The 20,024-nt window shown below is 37.5% G+C and overlaps 1 protein-coding gene across 2 annotated transcripts in view; it reads right to left on the bottom strand.

The window, feature by feature from the left end:
- LIFR (LIF receptor subunit alpha) overlaps positions 1–20,024 on the bottom strand; it is a 121,170-nt gene that overhangs the window by 24,805 nt on the left and 76,341 nt on the right. For both annotated transcript variants that reach the window (XM_053591928.1, XM_053591918.1), the window contains 8 exons: positions 19,120–19,283; positions 15,235–15,409; positions 13,672–13,926; positions 9,692–9,821; positions 8,989–9,158; positions 6,116–6,261; positions 4,484–4,646; positions 1,370–1,440 (listed from right to left, as the gene is read on the bottom strand). In XM_053591928.1, coding sequence (XP_053447903.1) covers positions 1,370–1,440; positions 4,484–4,646; positions 6,116–6,261; positions 8,989–9,158; positions 9,692–9,821; positions 13,672–13,926; positions 15,235–15,409; positions 19,120–19,283 — 1,274 coding nt within the window. The remainder of the gene's footprint in view (positions 1–1,369; positions 1,441–4,483; positions 4,647–6,115; positions 6,262–8,988; positions 9,159–9,691; positions 9,822–13,671; positions 13,927–15,234; positions 15,410–19,119; positions 19,284–20,024) is intronic.

Raw genomic sequence — 20,024 nt, 5'->3', positions numbered from 1 at the left:
CCTTTTCCCCCTCCCCCTATGGAGAACACTTAGAGATCTAAAAATAGAGCTGCCATTCAATCCTGCAATTCCCCTACTGGGCATATACCCAGAAGACCAAAAATCACATCATAACAAAGATATTTGTACCAGAATGTTTATTGCAGCCCTATTCATAATTGCTAAAAAAAAAGCCCAAGTGCCCATCGATCCATGAATGGATTAATAAATTGTGGTATATGTACACCATGGAATATTATGCAGCCTTAAAGAAAGATGGAGACTTTACCTCTTTCATGTTTACATGGATGGAGCTGGAACATATTCTTCTTAGCAAAGTATCTCAAGAATGGAAGAAAAAGTATCCAAACGTATTCAGCCCTACTATGTAACCCAAGTAAACCTTTTTCTGTCACATTTTTTTCTTTTTCATAATTAGGATTTGCAAACATGCTTTTCAAAACAACGGCCAACATTTACAGAGTCATGTATGGACTCCACCAACTCACACTAAGGCTGGTGTCAGTTAACACTGCTGAGACTGTGGCTCAGTAGAGATGTCTGATGCCTCTGCAGTGGCGTGCTCCAGTGGGCAGGCTGTTGTCCCAGGACCTGTGGGCTTCCCGTGACACCGGTGGCTACTCACGCCTTGAAACCGCTCCCTGTGGAGCTGTTTCTCCCTGTAATTCTCTTCTCTCTGTTTTTCCTTCCCCATCTCCTGTGCTGGTTACTGCTGCTCCTCCTCCTTCTCCGCGGCTGGTACTTGGTATGGTGCTATCGCTCCATCCCTGGCCCACTTTTAACCTTGAATGTCCCCCTAAGTGAGTCCATGTGTGTGCTACTCAAACCTGCATCTTTGGCTCTGACCTCTTCCCCTGAGCTCCCGAGCCTTACAGCAAACCACCACCGACTTCACTCTTCTCAGATATCCCAGTGGCACATGTTTTGAAAACGCAACATTTCCAAAACAATATAATTTTTTACCCAAACATGTCCTTCCTTGGCAAATGGTGGCACCATCAAGATAATAAAGTTAGAATCTGAACTGCTTCAGTATTTTCTGATTCTGACTTGTAGTTTCTGACTTAAAGTGAGGGAGAAGGAATTCATGAAATCCTCAGGTCTTTTACAGGCCTCATAAAACCAAACGAAAGTAGCTCAGAGCTGAGACAGAAGGTCCTCATTAACATGCCTGTGAGGAACTAGGAGAGATGAGGCATTTGGGGGCGGGGGGCTTATGACCAAGTTAGATTCTCAGCGATACTGCAAACAAAGCCAGTCTGGGAAATTTCACCTCCTTGATAACCAAAGTACCATATATAAGTTAAACATATGGCACTTTGCTTAAATAACAGCTATTTAAATGTACAAAGAAAAATTAGATACTTACCTTCCAATAGATAATTAAATTTCTTCCATCAGAACTCCACTCTCTCCAAGTGTCAGGTCCCTTTGAAGGAACTAGAAAGGAGATTTAGAAATTAGTAATGTGAAGGCAGATAGATATTCTATGTATAACAGCGCTTGAAATTGTTGTCTAGGGTTATTTGGAATTCTCAATAAAGTGTGTAGTTCGGGGGCTTTCACTCAGAAAATGAAGCAAAGGAAAAGCTAAGCTTCAACTTTTATAAACACAAGGCCCCTTGGGCGAGGGGCTGGGTAAAAAAATCACCATCCAGGGCCTCCCCGCCTGGGTGCCTGTCAGCTTCCCCCATCCTGACCCCCATTTCCCCCACATCAGCTCAGCTCTGGTGCCCACTGGCTTCCTGGCTATCCTCAGGTTCACCAAGGACACCTGCCTCTGGCTCTGTGAACTTGGTGTTTTTTCCTCTTCTGCCTAGAACTCTCTTCTCAAGCGAGCCATGTGACTTGCTTCCTCATCTCCTTTTATAACCTCAACTCAAATACTATCTTACTAGTGAGGTCTTTCCTAACTATGCTACATATTTAAAACTGCAATTCCCTTTACACTCCCCTCCCCATCACTCCTGCCTTTATTCCCTGGCCCCTTCCTATCCCTTATTTTCCTCTGTGGCACTTTTTCACCACCTGACGTACTGTGTATGTGTGTGTGTATATTAAATTTATATTTAATTTGTTTCTCATTCTGGACCCTGCAAGCTCCGCAGGCAAAGAAAGAGCTCCGTTTTATCCTGGTTTGCCAGTTCCTGGTAACTGGAACAATTCCTGACACCTAACAGGTTGAGTAGCCCTTATCACAAATGCTTAGAACTGGAAGTGTTTCAGATGTCAGAATATTTCATCTTGTAGAATATCTTCATATACATATCCTGGGGAGGGGACCCAAATCTAAACACAAAATTCACTTGTTTCATATGTTCCTTACACACATAGCCTGAAGGTCATTTGATACAGGACTTTAAATAATTTTGTGCATGAAATGAAGTTTATATTATGTACTTATGTGTGGTTCATGTCAGTGCTGAAAAAGTTTTGAATCTTGGAACATTTTGGATTTTTGGACGATGGAATGTTCAATCTATCATGCATACTGAGTAAATATTTGCTGAAGGAATTAACACCTCTTCTTAGTGAGCAACAGCAGCTCCTTAACTTAAGGCAAGCACACCTGCTACAGTCTCACCAATGATAAGCAACCCCACATCCCCATATTCATCCTTTTTCACACTCTACATAGGTATCAGGGCTGGTCTTTGTGTGACCAATAGGGCGCAGCAGACATGACTATATGTCACTTCTGATTTTAGATCACAAGTGGCCGTGTGATCTAAAAGGCCCAAGGGGCCTTGTGTTTGTAAAAGTTGAAGCTTAGCTTTTCCTTTGCTTCATTTTCTAAGTGAAAGCCCCCGAACTACACACTTTATTGAGAATTCCAAATAACCCTAGACAACAATTTCAAGTGCTGTTATACATAGAATATCACAAAGACATTGTCCAGTCATCTGCTCTGGGAGCTACCATGTCATGAGGACACCTGGGCAGGCCTACAGAGAAGACCACATGGTGAGAACTGAGGCCTCCTGCCACCAGCCATTGAGTGAACCATCCTCAAAGTGGATCCGTAGCCCAGTCAAGCCTGCAGCTCCCACTCACCTCCTATTACAAATATTCCAAAGTGCCCTCATCTTTATTCTTCATGTGGGATGGGACAAAATCTGGATTAACATTTATTACTTTGTGTTTTACTATTTGTTAATTTTTTTGGAAGAAGTTTTATAATTCCTGGGTCATGGATAATAGCACAAATAAATCATTTGCTATCTTTTATTGAATGTGAAGGAGCTCAGGGAATTTCACCCCAAAATATGACTGGTTGGTGTAAAGAATATTTTGAACTAAAGGCTTTTAGTGAACAGGCCTTGGAAGGGGCTGTCCCTCTATTAGCATAACTAGATGGACCCATTAAGGAGAACAATGGTCTTTCCTTCTCCTCCCTATTATCTCTACGTATTTCTGGATAGAAGACCAAGAATGCAAACAGACCTGGCCTAATCCATTTTAAAGATAATACCTTTCTCTCAGGTTAATTTAATATCCACAGAATCATTTACAAGTCATACAGTTCCTCTCCATCCACTCATTCTCTCAAGTACCAATTCATTCTCCCTGGTAACCACCTATTGCTTTTCTGTTTTTTTTTTTTTTCTTTCGTTTATTGCCTTTCAAGAGAACCACCTATATTCTTAATCTCCTCCTCCCTTCTAAAATGGGGGTATACAAACTTCTGGATTACAGTGGGATCCTGGGTACTGACTCTGTGATTCTTCCTGTGCATGTGATAAATAAATTTGTAACCTCGTTTTCTTTTTAATCACCTCAAGTATGAGTTGATCTTTCAGCAAAATCTTCAGGGGGCAAAAGGGCAAGTTTTAGGTCTGGCCCATAAATAAATACTGAAAATCAAACCTGTTTCTAGGTTTTGTTTTGTTTTTAAAGGTGACATCTGGTTATTTAAGGATAGAATACTATTCTGTCTTTGGAGATTATCATTTTAGAAAACCAGTTACCTGATTTTATGCCTGTTTCTACCTAGATATACTACAGAAACTGATATTCAAGACCTTTTAAAGCCACATCATTTCATAGGTCTAGGTTCCAAATAAAAACTCTACAGAATCTCTTTATTAATAATTGGTTTAGAGAAAAAGGCAACCTGAGCTAAAGGTATTATTAAAATTCCAGCAGGAGGAGGAAAGAATGGAGAAAGATCCTCCCATAATCTCGTCATAGTTTTAAGTTTGTTTTCCTATGCATTGTTGTAATATAGTTGCAATCACACTGTACACAGAGAAGCCTGGTCCTGTCACACAATTTATGCCAAACATTTTTCCATATTATGACAAAAATTCGAAACTCATCCTTGTCTTGTGTGATATCTTATTAGTAGACATTACATAATCTATCTAAGCATTTCCCTACTACCAAAGATTTTGATAGCATTTTCTTTAAAAAAAAAAAAAAAAAGTTGTAAAACTTCAAATCACACGGTAATAATTACCCACAAGTCACTTGGCTAACTTACTGGCTTCTGTGGTTAAATGCTGTTTTTTATTGCTCCATTTACTCCATTTCCAGAAAGTTTCTGTAGAACAGCGAATACGAAAAGCATATACAGTATATGGATTTAACTTGCCCACAGCAACAAGATAACTTGAATTTTCTACTCCTTTGACTGTCACATTCCGCTGTTAGGAAACAAATAAATGTGTGTGCGTGTATACACATACACAGATCTATGTAATACACACATACACAGATCTATGTAATACACACATAGACACATACACTTTTTTGGTAAAAAAGTCTTCATAATTGTAACATAAATCAACCGAATGTCCATATGAGTTTGCATATACAACATGAAAAGCCGTTCACCCACCATAATATTGTAATTCTTTTTTTTTTTTTTTTTGGAGACAGTCTCACTTTGTCACCCTCTGTAGAGTGCTTTAATGTCACAGCTCACAGCAACCTCCAGCTCTTGAGCTTAAGTGATTCTCTTGCCTCAGCCTCCCGAGTAGCTGTCACTACAGGTGCCCGCCTCAACGCTCGGCTACTTTTCTTTTGTTGCAGTTTGGCCAGGGCCAGGTTGGAACCCAACACCCTTGGTATATGGGTCCAGTGCCCTACTCACTGAGCCACAGGCACTGCTCAATATTTTAACTCTTACATAAATGACAAGTCAGTGAAATTATGCTGTTATGACAAAAAAATTAGGATTTTTTTGATCCAAATATTCACTTTAACGATCAATTAAATTATGCAGAGGATGATTCAATTTTGATAACCAGTCAATGGCTGACTGTGATACAAACCCTAACATAATTTAGTGATCCTGAAGATAAAATATATTATTCAGATGATATTTGGAAACTTCTTAGAGGTAGGCATCATCCTTTATGCACCTTTGTTAATATGTCACATAGACCCTTTGTTATGGTACTTAACAAGTAGTAAATATTCAACAAATACTTATTTTAACTAAATAAATAAAATTAAAATGAAGCAATTCCAAGCCAATTTGAAGATCTGCATGTCTCACAGAAGCTTCTGAGTTCCTAATGATTTATTACAAAGCAGCTTTTCAGGTTGTATTTTGCAGTTTTGGCTGATTTTCTAGAAATAAGTTTCCAAATGAATAGTTAAGTACAATGTCATTTATTTTAGACTTACCACAAACTACAAGATGGTACAGTATAAAAGTCAACCTAAATACTTAAAATGTATTAAAAAGTCACATTTGGACTTATAATTACCAATTATAACTGGCTTCCATTGCTGCACTTTGCAGTTTTAAAAATCACTTGTGTTCTCTAGTGCCAATTAATCCATTAACTAATGCTAAAGGTTACAGCAAAAACTACTCATTCATTCACAAATTTACTGAACACCAGCTCTGTGCCAGGTACTGTATTCAATCTGGGAACATTCTGAGTAGTAAAGTCAGATTTACATGTTATAATATCCATTATTACCATTATTTTTCAAATATAAATGTAATGCTGTTTATTATATTGACATGTAATGTCTTTCTTGGTTCTTGGTAAATCTGTGATAAATAACCTGAGAATTTAGCCATATCAATTTACTTAATGCATTTTGAGAACAATTTTATCCAAAATACCCACAAAGTTTACAGAAGAATCTTACTTACCAATTCTTGTACTGAATTAATTTTACTAATTTCAATTTGACATAAAAGATTGATCTTTGCAAAGTTGCCTGGTAAATGCCAAGAAAGTGTAACAGCTGTTGAATTAATATCTTTCACTCTGAACGAAGTAGGAGCATGGGGATAAACTGTAAACATAATTTTAAAGATTAATTATTTATTTAAAGAGGAAAACTATCTTTCAGTACACATGCATGACAAATGACAATGAAAAAAATAAAACCTCCCAGAAGGTATCATTAGTGCTGAACAACAATAATCCTACCCAGTATTTGAACATTTTTTTTAGAGACAGGGTCTTACTATGTGGCCCTTGGTAGAGTGCCGTGGCATCACAGCTCACAGCAACCACAAGCTCAAACTCTTGAGCTTAAGCAATTCTCTTGCCTCAGCCTCTTCTAGTAGCTGAGACTACAGGCACCCACCACAATGCCCAGCTATTTTTTTGTTGTAGTTGTCATTGTTTAGCAGGCCCGGGCTGGACTCGAACCTGCAGCCTCAGTGTATATGGCTGCTGCCCTACTCACTGAGCAATAGGTGCTGAGCCCCTACCCTGTATTTGTGGAATCCACAAACCTCACTTTTATTGCTAAGATCAAGCCAACATTTTTTAAGAACCAATTATGCTCAAGCCTTTTCAATTGGTGCTGGGAGTACTAAAAGATCACAGTCTCTACCTTTAAGGAAATTCTGATTTACTTGAGGAATGACCAAGAAAAAGAAAGAAAATTAGTAAGAGACTTTTGGGAAGTCCTAAAAGCATGGACAGGACAGAAATCAAATGCTACAGGAATTTAAATTTAGTAAGAGACTTTTGGGAAGTCCTAAAAGCATGGACAGGACAGAAATCAAATGCTACAGGAATTTAAACGCAAGTGTGGAAAGGGAAGTCTTATAATGTAGATGGAATTTAAGACGACCTTTGAAGAAAGAATCAGACTAAAATTGGCAAAATGAATACAGAAGAGCATTTCAGGTTGAGGTCTTAGCAAGAACAAAGGTATAACAAAGCTTGTTGCATTGCGTTGGTGATCATGCATATATCAACTTTGTGGTGGAAAAGAATCACATTGATAACAAGACTGAAGTGGCAGGGAGCAGACAGACACAAACACTACCACTCAAGGATAAAATGTAGGGCGGCGCCTGTGGCTCAGTGAGTAGGGCGCCGGCCCCATATGCCGAGGGTGGCGGGTTCAAACCCAGCCCCGGCCAAACTGCAACAACAACAAAAAAAAAAATAGCCAGGCGTTGTGGCGGGCGCCTGTAGTCCCAGCTGCTCGGGAGGCTGAGGCAACAGAATCGCGTAAGCCCAAGAGTTAGAGGTTGCTGTGAGCCGTGTGACGCCACGGCACTCTACCCGAGGGCGGTACAGTGAGACTCTGTCTAAACAAAAAAAAAAAAGAAATAAAAAAAAAAGGATAAAATGTAGCCGGGGCAGCGCCTGTGGCTCAGTGAGTAGGGCGCCGGCCCCATATGCTGAGGGTGACGGGTTCAAACCCAGCCCCGGCCAAACTGCAACAAAAAAATAGCCGGGCGTTGTGGCGGGCGCCTGTGGTCCCAGCTACTCGGGAGGCTGAGGCAGGAGAATTGCCTAAGCCCAGGAATTGGAGGTTGCTGTGAGCTGTGTGACGCCACGGCACTCTACTGGAGGGCAATAAAGTGAAACTCTGTCTCTACAAAAAAAAAAAAAAAAAAAATGTAGCCATTGTGGCCCTAGGAAAAACATCAGGAAGTAACAAAGATTACAGGAAGGAAAAACCAATCGAATAACTTATATTTACAAATAAGCCAACAGGATCATCTACTAATCACTTGCTGTGTTGTGTGATAACCCTGGTTCAAGCTCTTTCTCCTCTTGACTGTGAGTCTCTAAGAAAAGGACACTGCCGTTGCTCTAAGTGCCACAAAGCCTGGCATAGAGTTAATTAATGCACATGGATTTACCATGGAAATGAACGCCAAAACAATCACCACAGTTTATTTCTATTTTGAGCTATATCCTACACATTAATAGGTTGGTAAAAATTCGGCAATCATCAACACTAAAAAGGAATAAATCACTGATATATACAATGACTTATATGGGTCTTCAGGAAAAAAAGTAAAAAAAGCCAATCTCAGAATGTTACAGACCATCTATGATTTCATTTATATAACACTCTCGAAATGCCACAGCAGTAGAGACGAAGACACACGGATGTGTGGCGGGGGCAGGGAGCCGAAGGGCCCACATGGGCAAGTTTTTTGTGGTGTTGGAGTAGGTTTGTACCTGGATAGTTGTGGTGGTTACAAGAGTCATCTCCGTCCAAGATAAACTCCACAGGAGGGTCACACACTCACACACACACCGAGATAAACTCCACAGGAGGATCGCACACTTACACTAAAGCTTGTGAAAACCGAGCAGTTTTAATAGTTCACAGTGTCGCACTAGCGTCAATTCCCTGGTTTTGATACTGTACTACAGTAGCACAGAATGACACCACTGGGGAACACCAGGGGATGGGTTTACAAGGCTCTAATTTCTTATTTTTATAATTACTATTATGTACATAATTACTTTGCAATAAAAGTTTTTGAAATTTGGGCAAAAAAATATTTCAGAAATCAAACATTGCAAGACAGAGCTACTTAGTTTCTTTGTAAATGAGATATTCAAATTTTTATTTAAATTCGGTAAAACTTCAAATTACACATTTTAAAGCTTTTAAAATAAAATTTACAAAATTAATATTAAGTAACTATAAATAAAATAAGTAAAATATAATCCTTAGAAGCACTTTCCATTAATCTTAGGCATTTCGAACACTTCTGAAGTTATTTTTAAGACACTGGTTTATGTAGTAGCTTACCTTTTTCAGTTATGTTAACTAAAATTGTTGATTCTGATCCACCCAGAGGATTGCGAGCAACCAAAGTAAAATTATATATTTCTTGACTTGGAAGCATTTTAAAGAATAACTGATAGCTTTCATTTGTAGGCACTTCAACTCTTCTAAATCTAACAGATTTCCCTGAAAAACTGTTAATTAAAAGAAAAATAATTGCAAAATGGCAACAAATATTGTAGATAAAAACAAATGGGCAGATTTCTTATGATTTTTATTATAAAGTTTACATTTCTAATTTCAGGCATTTTACATACTCAAAAAAGAAAATGCAGGCAATATAGAAAATGGAGGAACACAGTCAGCCCTAAGCTACCCAGAGACAGTCTCTGTTTACTAAAGATCCTTTCTTCTGGGCTTTGTAGGAGAGGAAACCAAAAATCAAGTCTATATGTGGCTAAACTGCAATATGTATAGAATACACAATTTTTTTTTTTTTTTTTTTGCAGTTTTTGGCCGGGGTTGGGTTTAAACCTGCCACCTCTGGCATATGGGGCAGGCGCCCTACTCCTTTGAGCCACAGGTGCCACCCTAGAATATACAATTTCATACATCACATTTGGTTTAACTTGTTTCTTATAAAATAAAGGATCTGGTTCGTTTCTCTATGTGATAGAACATGTACTTCATCCTCCTTGCCATTTCAACCTTTCCCAGTTATCATTACCCTTCAAACAAAGTGTAGCTGGTACTGCGTGGGCCCACCAATCCTGTTGGTCTTCCTGGATTCCAACTACATAGAATCTCTTTTAAGTCGTGTGTCTCGCAATTCAGGTTTTGAGGAGTATCAGGTGGATCTAACAGAAAAGAAAAGCAAGTATATTCGCATAAATATTCTCTCAAAAACGTGTTTTATAAATGTTAATGTTTTATACAATTTCCTTAAAAATGAAATAATGTAATGTTTACATTTTACTTCTGAACAATGTAGGTATTATTCTTTCTATAGCATGTTTTGTCAGTTCATATTACACCAGAAATGATGGATTAAAATACATCAAAAAGTGACTTTTAGCTCTTTTGAAAACTTCCTATAGCAACTTGAGACATCAATTATCATTTTTTCCCTTAAATCCTATTCCAGAATCTATTAAATATCTCAAACCTGTATTCAACAAATTAAATCAGAAAAATCTACAGGTTAAAAGTATTATCATTTATCATCTAAATATATTGTGATTTGGAAAAAACACCAAATCATATTAAAAGTCAATATAAGCCATGTTACGAGTTTTGAGTTCTTGAATGTGTTATAAAGACTATTATTTACAAAGAACTCTTGCATCTCCTTATATTCAAACTGACTATTGCTCTCTTATTGTTTTCTTCTCTTTATTAAAACTGTTCTCCCTGGCTTTGCTGGGACAAGAGCAAAAGAAAAAAAAGTTTTATTTTATTATTTTATTTTATTTTTTGGTGAGACCTTTAAAGTGATAAATGAAAATGCTGCGGTCTGACATTGTTTATTATAGAAACTGATGCTTCTCTAATCATGTTTAACCAAACCTATACAGAAAATGGTATTTCCTACTATCTTATTTATCCAAATTATGTTTCATTTTAACTAAAAGGTTTTCTTTTAATTATCTACTTGTTAAAAACTCTGTACATTTTTTTAAATTGAATTTTTAAAACGCTCCTTAGTTTGTAAACCAAAACCAAGAAAATTTCACAAACCTTCCCAAAAAGATAAGAATAAAGTCCTTCAATGATACTTTAACAGGAATAATGAGTGTTTATATAAAAGTTTAATGATTGAATAATTAAACTAACACTGACATATTTGTTTTGAAAACTGTTTCAAATCTAAGACCAAATTTTCAGTCACTTTATTAAAAATCAAAAAAAGAATCAACTGAAGCCAAGTAGAAGTATAAATCAATTAAATTTTTATATGCCAGTAAATAAAAAAATGAAATTTAAAAAACAAGCCCTTTTAAAAACACCAAGCACTGGAAATAAATTTACCAAAAGGTATGAAGACCTCACATCACTAAGACACACCCAAGACCCAGGTAAATGGAGGAACGTACCATGTTCATGGTTTAGAAGATTTGATACTGTAAGAATGAAAAATCTGTTAAATTCATTGATAGCTTTAATGTAATCTCATTGAAAATTCTAGCAGGATTGTGTGTGTATGCACAGGGGAAAACTAAAGCAAGCTAATTCTAGAATTCTTTTCAGGAATAAATAGTGTGTTAACAGAAAATCCATAAAGAAAAGTAAGTAAGTAAATCTTGATCCCGAACTCACACTGTATGTAACCTGCCTTGTAAGTTTCTAAAGAGCTGCCTTTGAGGGGAGATGCTCCTCTGTATGATAAATGTTAAACAGTATTTCAGCCCCTAAAAGTTTAACTGAAGGGTAAATTATGAATTAAGTAACTTAGTTCTAGTACTATAGTAGAGTGTAAAACTATTTGAAATAATAGAAATGGAAACAGTGCATGTTCTCCTCCTTATTTTAATTTTCCCGTCTGTATTTTGAAGTGAACAGCTCACTTTTTGGTACCGCTTGTGAAGCAGCTTCACTACGCACACACTGGCTCTCAAGTTAAACTCCAGAACCATTTGTGACAAATGTTGTAAGTAATTTTCCAAAATCCCACAAGAAAAAAGAATGGGATTTTCTAAAATTTACATTTGACCATGATCTCTAACTTTCACTGGAATCCAAAAATACACTGCTGGGAAGAGAAAAAGAGGGTAAGGTTAGAGCCATCAAGCTGAGATGTGCACCTAATCCTGGTTATTCTCTTGGGAATATGTCGGTATCTGAATGTAAACCATCCATCTCAAGTTACTGCAGAAGTAAAAAAGTGACTGAAAGCTGCTATCCAGATCACAGCTGAGAATCATAACAAAAGAAAACTCACCAAGCAATAAAAATTGTAAAAGCCAACTAATCCATCTCACCTATTTTATCCTAAGACCCTTAGACCAAACTCAGAGCCTTTTAATTCAGGATGCAGGGAAGAAGGGAATCACTTCTAGAGGTGAAGCCACCAGTGACACCAAAACATTATAGTTGACAGAAAAAAGGAGGTACAAAACTCTAAAATCAGTATCTAGAAATGCTAAACGCATAATTATCTGTGGACATTTAACACAAGCCATATGAATAAGGAAGTCTCAACAACATCTTTTGGAAATACCATTGACATTCAGATTGTAGGAGTGATCATGTTAATAAAGGTGCCTCCAAATGATACAGCACACATCACATACAGGACACGGTGAGAAAGTTCACAGGTGTGGAAGTGATCATGTTAATAAAGATGCCTCCAAGTGATACAGCACACATCACATACAGACCACAGGGAGAGTTGACGGGTGTGGGAGTGATCATGTTAATAAAGATGCCTCCAAGTGATACAGCACACATCACATACAGACCACGGTGAGAGAGTTCACGGGTGTGGGAGTGATCAAGTTAATAAAGATGCCTCCAAGTGATACAGCTCACATCACATACAGACCCCGGTGAGAGAGTTCACGGGTGTGGGAGTGATCAAGTTAATAAAGATGCCTCCAAGTGATACAGCACACATCACATACAGACCACGGTAAGAGAGTTCACGGGTGTGGGAGTGATCATGTTAATAAAGATGCCTCCAAGTGATACAGCACACATCACATACAGACCACGGTGAGAGAGTTCACGGGTGTGGGAGTGATCAAGTTAATAAAGATGCCTCCAAGTGATACAGCACACATCACATACAGACCACGGTGAGAGAGTTCACGGGTGTGGGAGTGATCATGTTAATAAAGATGCCTCCAAGTGATACAGCACACATCACATACAGACCACGGTGAGAGAGTTCACGGGTGTGGGAGTGATCATGTTAATAAAGATGCCTCCAAGTGATACAGCACACATCACATACAGACCCCGGTGAGAGAGTTCATGAGTGCGGATGTTCTTCTCACCCATGTCCTCTAGGCATGCTGTTCGCCTCAAATATATTAATTTAAAAGTTGGGGAAGATACATTTTGCTATTGAAAGATTTTGTATAAAATCATTATGATTTTTTTATTTAGGTACTTAAAAAAGGTATACTTTGATAGGCAAGAGATCAATTTCTATGAAATAATTCCTGAACAATGTGTGATTAAAAAACATTATATACTAATAACTTTAATGCAGCTGTTAGAGAACCATTTAAACTAGTCACCGGATGTTTCTTTCTTTCTTTCTTTATTTTTTTTATTAAATCATAGCTGTGTACATTGATATGATCATGGGGCATCATTCACTAGCTTTATAGACCGTTTACCAAGTTTCACATATACCCTTGTAAGATGCACCGCTGGTGTAATCCCACCAATCCCCTTCCCTCTACCCACCTCCCCCCTCCCTCCCCTCCCTTTCCCCCTTCCCCCTATTCTTAGGTTGCAACTGGGTTATAGCTTTCAAACCTTATAAAACTTAAGTTACACAGATACATATATGTAGGAAACAAGTTTGGGTTCATTTTAAAACAAGCAAAAATCCTAGTGCCTTTGTACATCACTTACACAACAGACAAAGAAATAAGAAAATAAAGCAGAATCATATTACCCCACCCCCCAAAAAAAGAATTAAGGTTTTCTAGGGGTCTCAAAACAAGTTAATAGCGCTCTTTAGAATCTTATACTTACATCCTGCAAAAACAACTGTTCCACATACGTTATCTTCTATCATGAAAACCACGTTTGTTCCACTACTATCAGAAACAGAAATATTATGGATCTTGATTGCAACATTTTCCCCATCAAGATGGATAAGGGGACGGTATGTACTGCCAATCTGTGCCGATAACACTTTTTCTTGACTCACACAACAAAATGTTATATCTGAGCCTACAAGGATCACTTTGTCTTGAGGGAAAACTTTAGTCTGAGAATCAGGAGTCCCTAGAAAGAACAAAAGCAATTGTAAATATTTTAGAAATCTTTTATAGAAAATAGTCTCTATTCTAAGACTTTTGTTCATAGGATGATTCTTAAAGTGGCCCATTATCCACAAAGCATACTGTTAGGGGCTTTGCCATAACAGTGGCCCAAAGATACTCTAGGTTTCAAAGGAATGAGATATATACCCCCATTTTTTTAAGAAGTGTATGTGGTTTTCTTTACTTATGAAGGGGTAATGGTGAGGGAGCGGAAGCAGGTAACAGGTCACTGTCTCTGTGCTGGTTACTGAGAAGTCTAAAGGTTTAAATTCAGTGGGTTCACCAAAACAAATCACTCACTAAAAACTCCATTCCTTTCATCCTATACTTTCCCTCAGCCTACATATTTGTTCAAGTACTATACAGCCTAAAAACTAGTTTTTGGTAAGGCGCAGGGGCACATGCCTGCAATCCCAGCACTTTAGGAGGCCAAGATGGAAGGATGACTGAAGGCCAGAAATTTGAGACCAGCCTGGGCAACAGAGCAAGACCCAGTTTCTACAAAAAATAAAAAGATTATCCAGGTACAGTAGCAGCACATGCCTGTAGTCCCAACTACTTGGGAGGCAGTGAAAGGCAGATCACTTGAGGCCAGGAGTTTGAGACTGTAGGGAGCTATGATTGCACCACTGTACTTCTCTTGCCTCAGCCTCCCGAGGAGCTGGGACCACAGGCACCCGCCACAATGCCCAGCTATTTTTTGTTGCACTTTGGCTGGGGCCAGGTTTGAATCCACCACCCTTGGTATGCAGGGTCGACCCCCTACTCACTGAGCCACAGGCACTGCCCAGGACTTCATTTTATTGTCGACAACCTGCTGGGCCTTTCCCGACATCCCATACTGCCAACACATTCTGCCTATGTATGAATTTTATTTAATGTACAGATAATTTCTGGTGTGTCTGCAGGTCCTCATGTTCCCTGCAATAACTGCAGCCTTGCGGTATCTGCTCTGCAGGACAGAAATTGGCAACTTTTTAAATGTATATTTGATCTCATGATCACCTAATACACAATTTTTAATTGCTCTTCAATGCCTACCACACTGATTTTCAAAGATGGTGTTTATCCAATCACTTAGCAAGTTCTTTAAAAATACATATTCCTAAAACCTATCTCAGACTCCCTGAATCAAAATCTCCAGGCATGGCAGGCTTGGAAGGTCCCCAGGTGACCCTCATGCAGCTGACTGGGGTTCTAAGAAGTGAAAGCTTACATTAAACCTTGTTTTCAAGCATTTGAAATAAAATTTCTTTAAATATAAGCTTACAAGAAATGTTCTTCACTGGGCTCATGTCACTCCACTCTTTGGGACCAGAGAAAAGCAGACTGTCAACATAGCATCTAATTCCCACATAATGAATGGCACACTCCAAGGGCATGTCTGAGACCCAACTCCAGTGATGAACAGCATCTTTACCATTCAGAGTTGTGTTGTAGGTCACCTACAAATAAACACAAACACCAATTATAATTCCAAGTAGTGACAGACTCTGCTTGCCTTTAGGATTAAAAACAATTGCAGACAATCACCAGCTAAGTTAGAGGTTTGTCGTTTTGTAAAACTACCCCAGTTTTTCTATGAAAAGAAGCATCGGAGTAACAATAATCATAATTCATTAATGTTTATTTCTTCAATTTTATGTCTTAACGTTTAATCATGTAAGATACTGCTAATCATCAAAACATTCAATACAGTGCATAAAGAAAACACAAGTTGAGTAACTGTTATTTCAAATACTTGGGACCAAAAGGGCTTCAGATTTCACATTCTTTTTGAATTTTGGAATATTTGCATTATAACTTATCAATTAAGCACCTCTGATCCAAAAGTCTAAAATCCTAAATGCCCCATTGAGTATCTCCATTGAGCACCATGTTGGTATTCAAAAAGTTTCAAATTCTGAAGCATTCTGGATTTTGAATTTTCAGATTAGGGATGCTCAGTCTGTTACCAATGCCTAATCATCTCCACTGTTCATAGAGAAAAAATAATTAATGGGTTTGTACCTCCAAGAGCTGACCACATCAAGGAGAAAAGCAACATTTCAACAAATCATTTTAATCTAGACTTGTCTTTATATAAGCATTCTGTATTTTAAAATTTGTTTTTACATATGCAACTTATAATAATATAAAATACTAATCTCATCATAAGAAATGGGCATGATTTTAATCAAATATTGTGGCTCTGTTAAAAGATAACTTGGGACTTCTAATTAAAGACAAAAGATTTTGAACAAAATTTACTTCCTTCACTCTTAGCTCCTAAAATTATTCGAACAGAAAAGTAAATAAATTTTGTTTAAGGCATAGCTGCACAAGGACAAAATACAGGAGAGGAAAAACCATCACAAAAATTTTGAAAGCTGGAAAGAGGGTGGATGATAGTTAATGACTTAGAAGCTCTGAGAAAGCTGAATCTTAAGCCTCCGCTGGAAAAGCCAGGAGAACACCTGGTTTCTATTACAGAAATGCCAAAGGGCTCAGCAAATGGCTGCGCCAGGTTCCCCTGCATATGCGGGGGGTGGCTGGCTCCAGACAGCAAGATGGCCTGAGAATTGTCTGACAGTAGGAAGATCTGAAGATCCCCTCCCACGGTCTGTGTTACCAAAAGACTATCTTTGTTAGCCACAGCAGAATGAAGATTTATGTTCTAGAAAAGTAAAACAGAATACCTCTGGATTAAAGGATTTCAGGAAGAGCTGAGAATGAGGAGTGCCATCCTCAAACCAGAGAGACTGCAGGCAGACAACCGCCTTGCAAATGAAACACAAATGCACAGGGCTCTTGATTTTTTTTAATACAAAATGACAGCATTATAACCTGTCACAAAATGACTGATTATACAGTTCCAACTTAAATACTATTTTATTTTATTATACATAAAAATATCACATTTTATTATGGATCCTTTTATTTTAATTTGGTTTTTCTCTATTTTCATTTCCTCTTACAATTACTTCTTCATACAAAGATTTTTTTCAAAGGTAGGGAATTACTACCTTGTCATTATTAGCACAGCTTGTGGAATGACAGGGGTTTAGAATAATAGTTACTTTCATTTATGACTGACTTCACTCCCATTTCAGTGTCTCTCTTATTCTAGGGTTCTCTAGTTAGTGCCTCTTCAAGTTACTTTAGAAATAAAAAATGCTATTCCCTCTCCCCCCAAAGAAGTAATGACCAATAATATTTGTTTAGCAACTTTACAGATACCATACTCTTTATTTTGGGGACCCCTGAGCAGACATTATCACCACTTTACAAATGAGAAAAGTCACTGTAGGCCAGTGAGTGGTAATCCGAAATACAAAATATTCAGCTATAATGCAAAGTTGGGCAATACAGTTTTACACAAGTAACAGTTTTAAGGCAACAATGGTAGAGCTATATCAAATCTAACTGCAAATTAGATTGACAAAACTGCCATTAAAATCAAGAGAAAACAAGAGTATTTCAGGCTGAAGTAATTAGGATGGCTTTAGAATAAGGAGTAGGATTTGACCTGGCTCTTGAAATACAGGGATAGGTGAAAAGGAAGGGCAGGGCATTTCAGATGAAAAAATATAAACTTATTATAAAATATAAATTATAGTTATTATAAAATTACTTATTTTAAATACAAAATTTAAGATTTCTGGAACATCTGGAATTAATGCTTAAAAAAAGAAAATTTGGTAAAATAAGTAATGATTCCTCATATTACAATTTCATTAATCAACTATTTTTAAACACTATTCCTTCTTGATCAAAAATAAATCATCGAGATTTAAGAGTAGTTAAGAGCACAGATTCTGAAACAAACTTCCTGGGTTTGAAACCTGGCTCCACCCCTTAATACCTTCCTATGACTCTGTAAAATGGGGATAGTAACAATAGCATCTTTCTCCTGGGACAGTTGCATGGATAAAAAGAATTAAGAATTATTTGCAGAACAAAGTCAGGAAAAGTGAAAACACTGGATACAATACCTACTATACAATTATGACTGTGACTATTTTAAGAATGACATGCGCAGGCTGTCAAAAAGAAAAAATAAGACAGTAACTGTGAAACACAGAATAATCTTATTTATTATCTTTGCTATCTTATCTATGTACTTAGGTGAATAAACTATAAAACCATGAGATGGTCTTCTAACTCTTAAATCTATAACTAAGCATATTCCAAATCCATCCAGGAGGAAAGAGTAAAAGCCCACATGGGGGCTTTCCCACAGTGTCAGCCATCAAACTGCTCACAGCTAATCCTTATTACCTCTTAACGCTAGGAGCAAACTAAATGGAAATCCTAAGGAAACTATTCATAAATGGGATTAAAAATGTAAGACAGAGGAAGAATTGCTAATTACAAGAATGTTATTTCAGATTCTGATAAACTTAAGCTTACAAATTTATACAAGATTTCTCAACAATTATTACGACTCAGTATGTCTCAAAACATTTGTTTTATGTGACATATTAGACAAAGATAAACTACACTAAATGTACAATTTTACTCCATTTATGCATTATTAAAAATATGCATTATTAAAAATCTTATGCAGGAATACACAAAAATAACACTGTTCAAGGCGTAGAATTATGGATTCCTCCCTTAATTTCCTAAACCTTCTATAATGGCTATACGTGATTTTTAATAATTAAAAAGTGATTTGTGAATCATACCAATTGGTTTATAGAATTTTTTAACTGACATTCAATAATTGTACACATTTATGGGGTACACAGCAATGTCATGATATACATATGTTTTTCACGAACCCTGAAAGATACCTGATCTCCTTCCTGAATAATCTGAAAGTTCACTCATAACACCTCAAAAATGATTTTATTATTTATTTTATTTTTTTTATTGTTGGGGAAGCATTGGGGGTATAGCCAGGTTATACTGCTTGTGTTTGCTGGGTGAAGTCCCTCTATTAATAGTGTCCCATCCCCCAAAAAGGTGTGTCACGCACCATGGCCCCACGCCCCCTCCCTCCTTCCCTCTCTCGCCTCCCCCAGCTCTCCTCCCCCCACCATGTACCAGCATCAGTTGTTGTCAAATCAGAATTAAGTACATTGGATTCTTGCTTCTCTATTCTTATGATGCTTTACTAAGTTCAATTTAATTTCATAAGAAGAAAATTCTGTTTCTGTTCAAAACTTACTAATTTTACAAGCTCCATACTCTTTTTACGTAGGACTTTAATTTCCCAGATGACATTTGAATGTCGTGGAAAAACAGAACCCTGGTCATTCCACTGTACGTGTATTGTAGATGTTGAGAAATCAGCAGACAAATTCAAGATTTCTGGAGCAGCTGGAATTAATGCTTTAAAAAAAAAGAGAGAGACAAAACTTGGTAAAGTAAGTAAAATACTGCAATTCCACTGATCAACTATTTTTAAACTCTATTCCTTTTTGATCAAAAATAAATCATTGTGATTTAAAAGTAAACTCTCAAATCTATTACTGAAAAAAAGAGAATATAGGTATGTATTCAATTAGTCAGTTCCCAGTGGTAAATCAGGCAACTTTCAGAAAAACATCAGTTGGCTCTTTTACACCCATCACACATTTTCTAATACAAACAGCAATGGATTCCCACGACATTCTAGTGCAGCGGTTCTCAACCTGTGGGTCATGACCCCTTTGGACTGTATTAGAGGTTCGCGGCATTAGGAAGGTTGAGAACCACTGCTCTAGTGTCATCTGATCAGGTTCCTACGAGTAGGCAACATGAGAGAGAAGAAAAAGAGTTTCCTGTATATGACTATACGTTGGGCCTAAGAAAATGACAAAATATAGAAAGCTTGTTTAGGTAAAGGTTTCCAGATGTTTTCTCCGCAGCCTTCTCACTTATCTCCCAGTGTCAGAGCCCCTTGAGCTGGGAATGTTGCTGACTGCGGGGATGCTACAAGTTACTGATGGTTACACACATCATTAAATAAGCAAGGCTGTCGCAGGCACTGAGTTGCGAAGGCAGTGGTTACTGTGCAGAGGGAGCAGGATGTAAGAAGGGTGTCAGGAAGGTTAGCTCAGCCGTGATGTGGAGGAGATTGAGATGGGTGAT

The sequence above is a fragment of the Nycticebus coucang genome, chromosome 1 (assembly GCF_027406575.1).
Source record: "Nycticebus coucang isolate mNycCou1 chromosome 1, mNycCou1.pri, whole genome shotgun sequence".
NCBI lineage: Eukaryota > Metazoa > Chordata > Mammalia > Primates > Lorisidae > Nycticebus > Nycticebus coucang.
The sequence above is the reverse complement of the archived record's forward strand: the minus strand, read 5'-3'. Positions and strand labels throughout refer to the sequence as shown.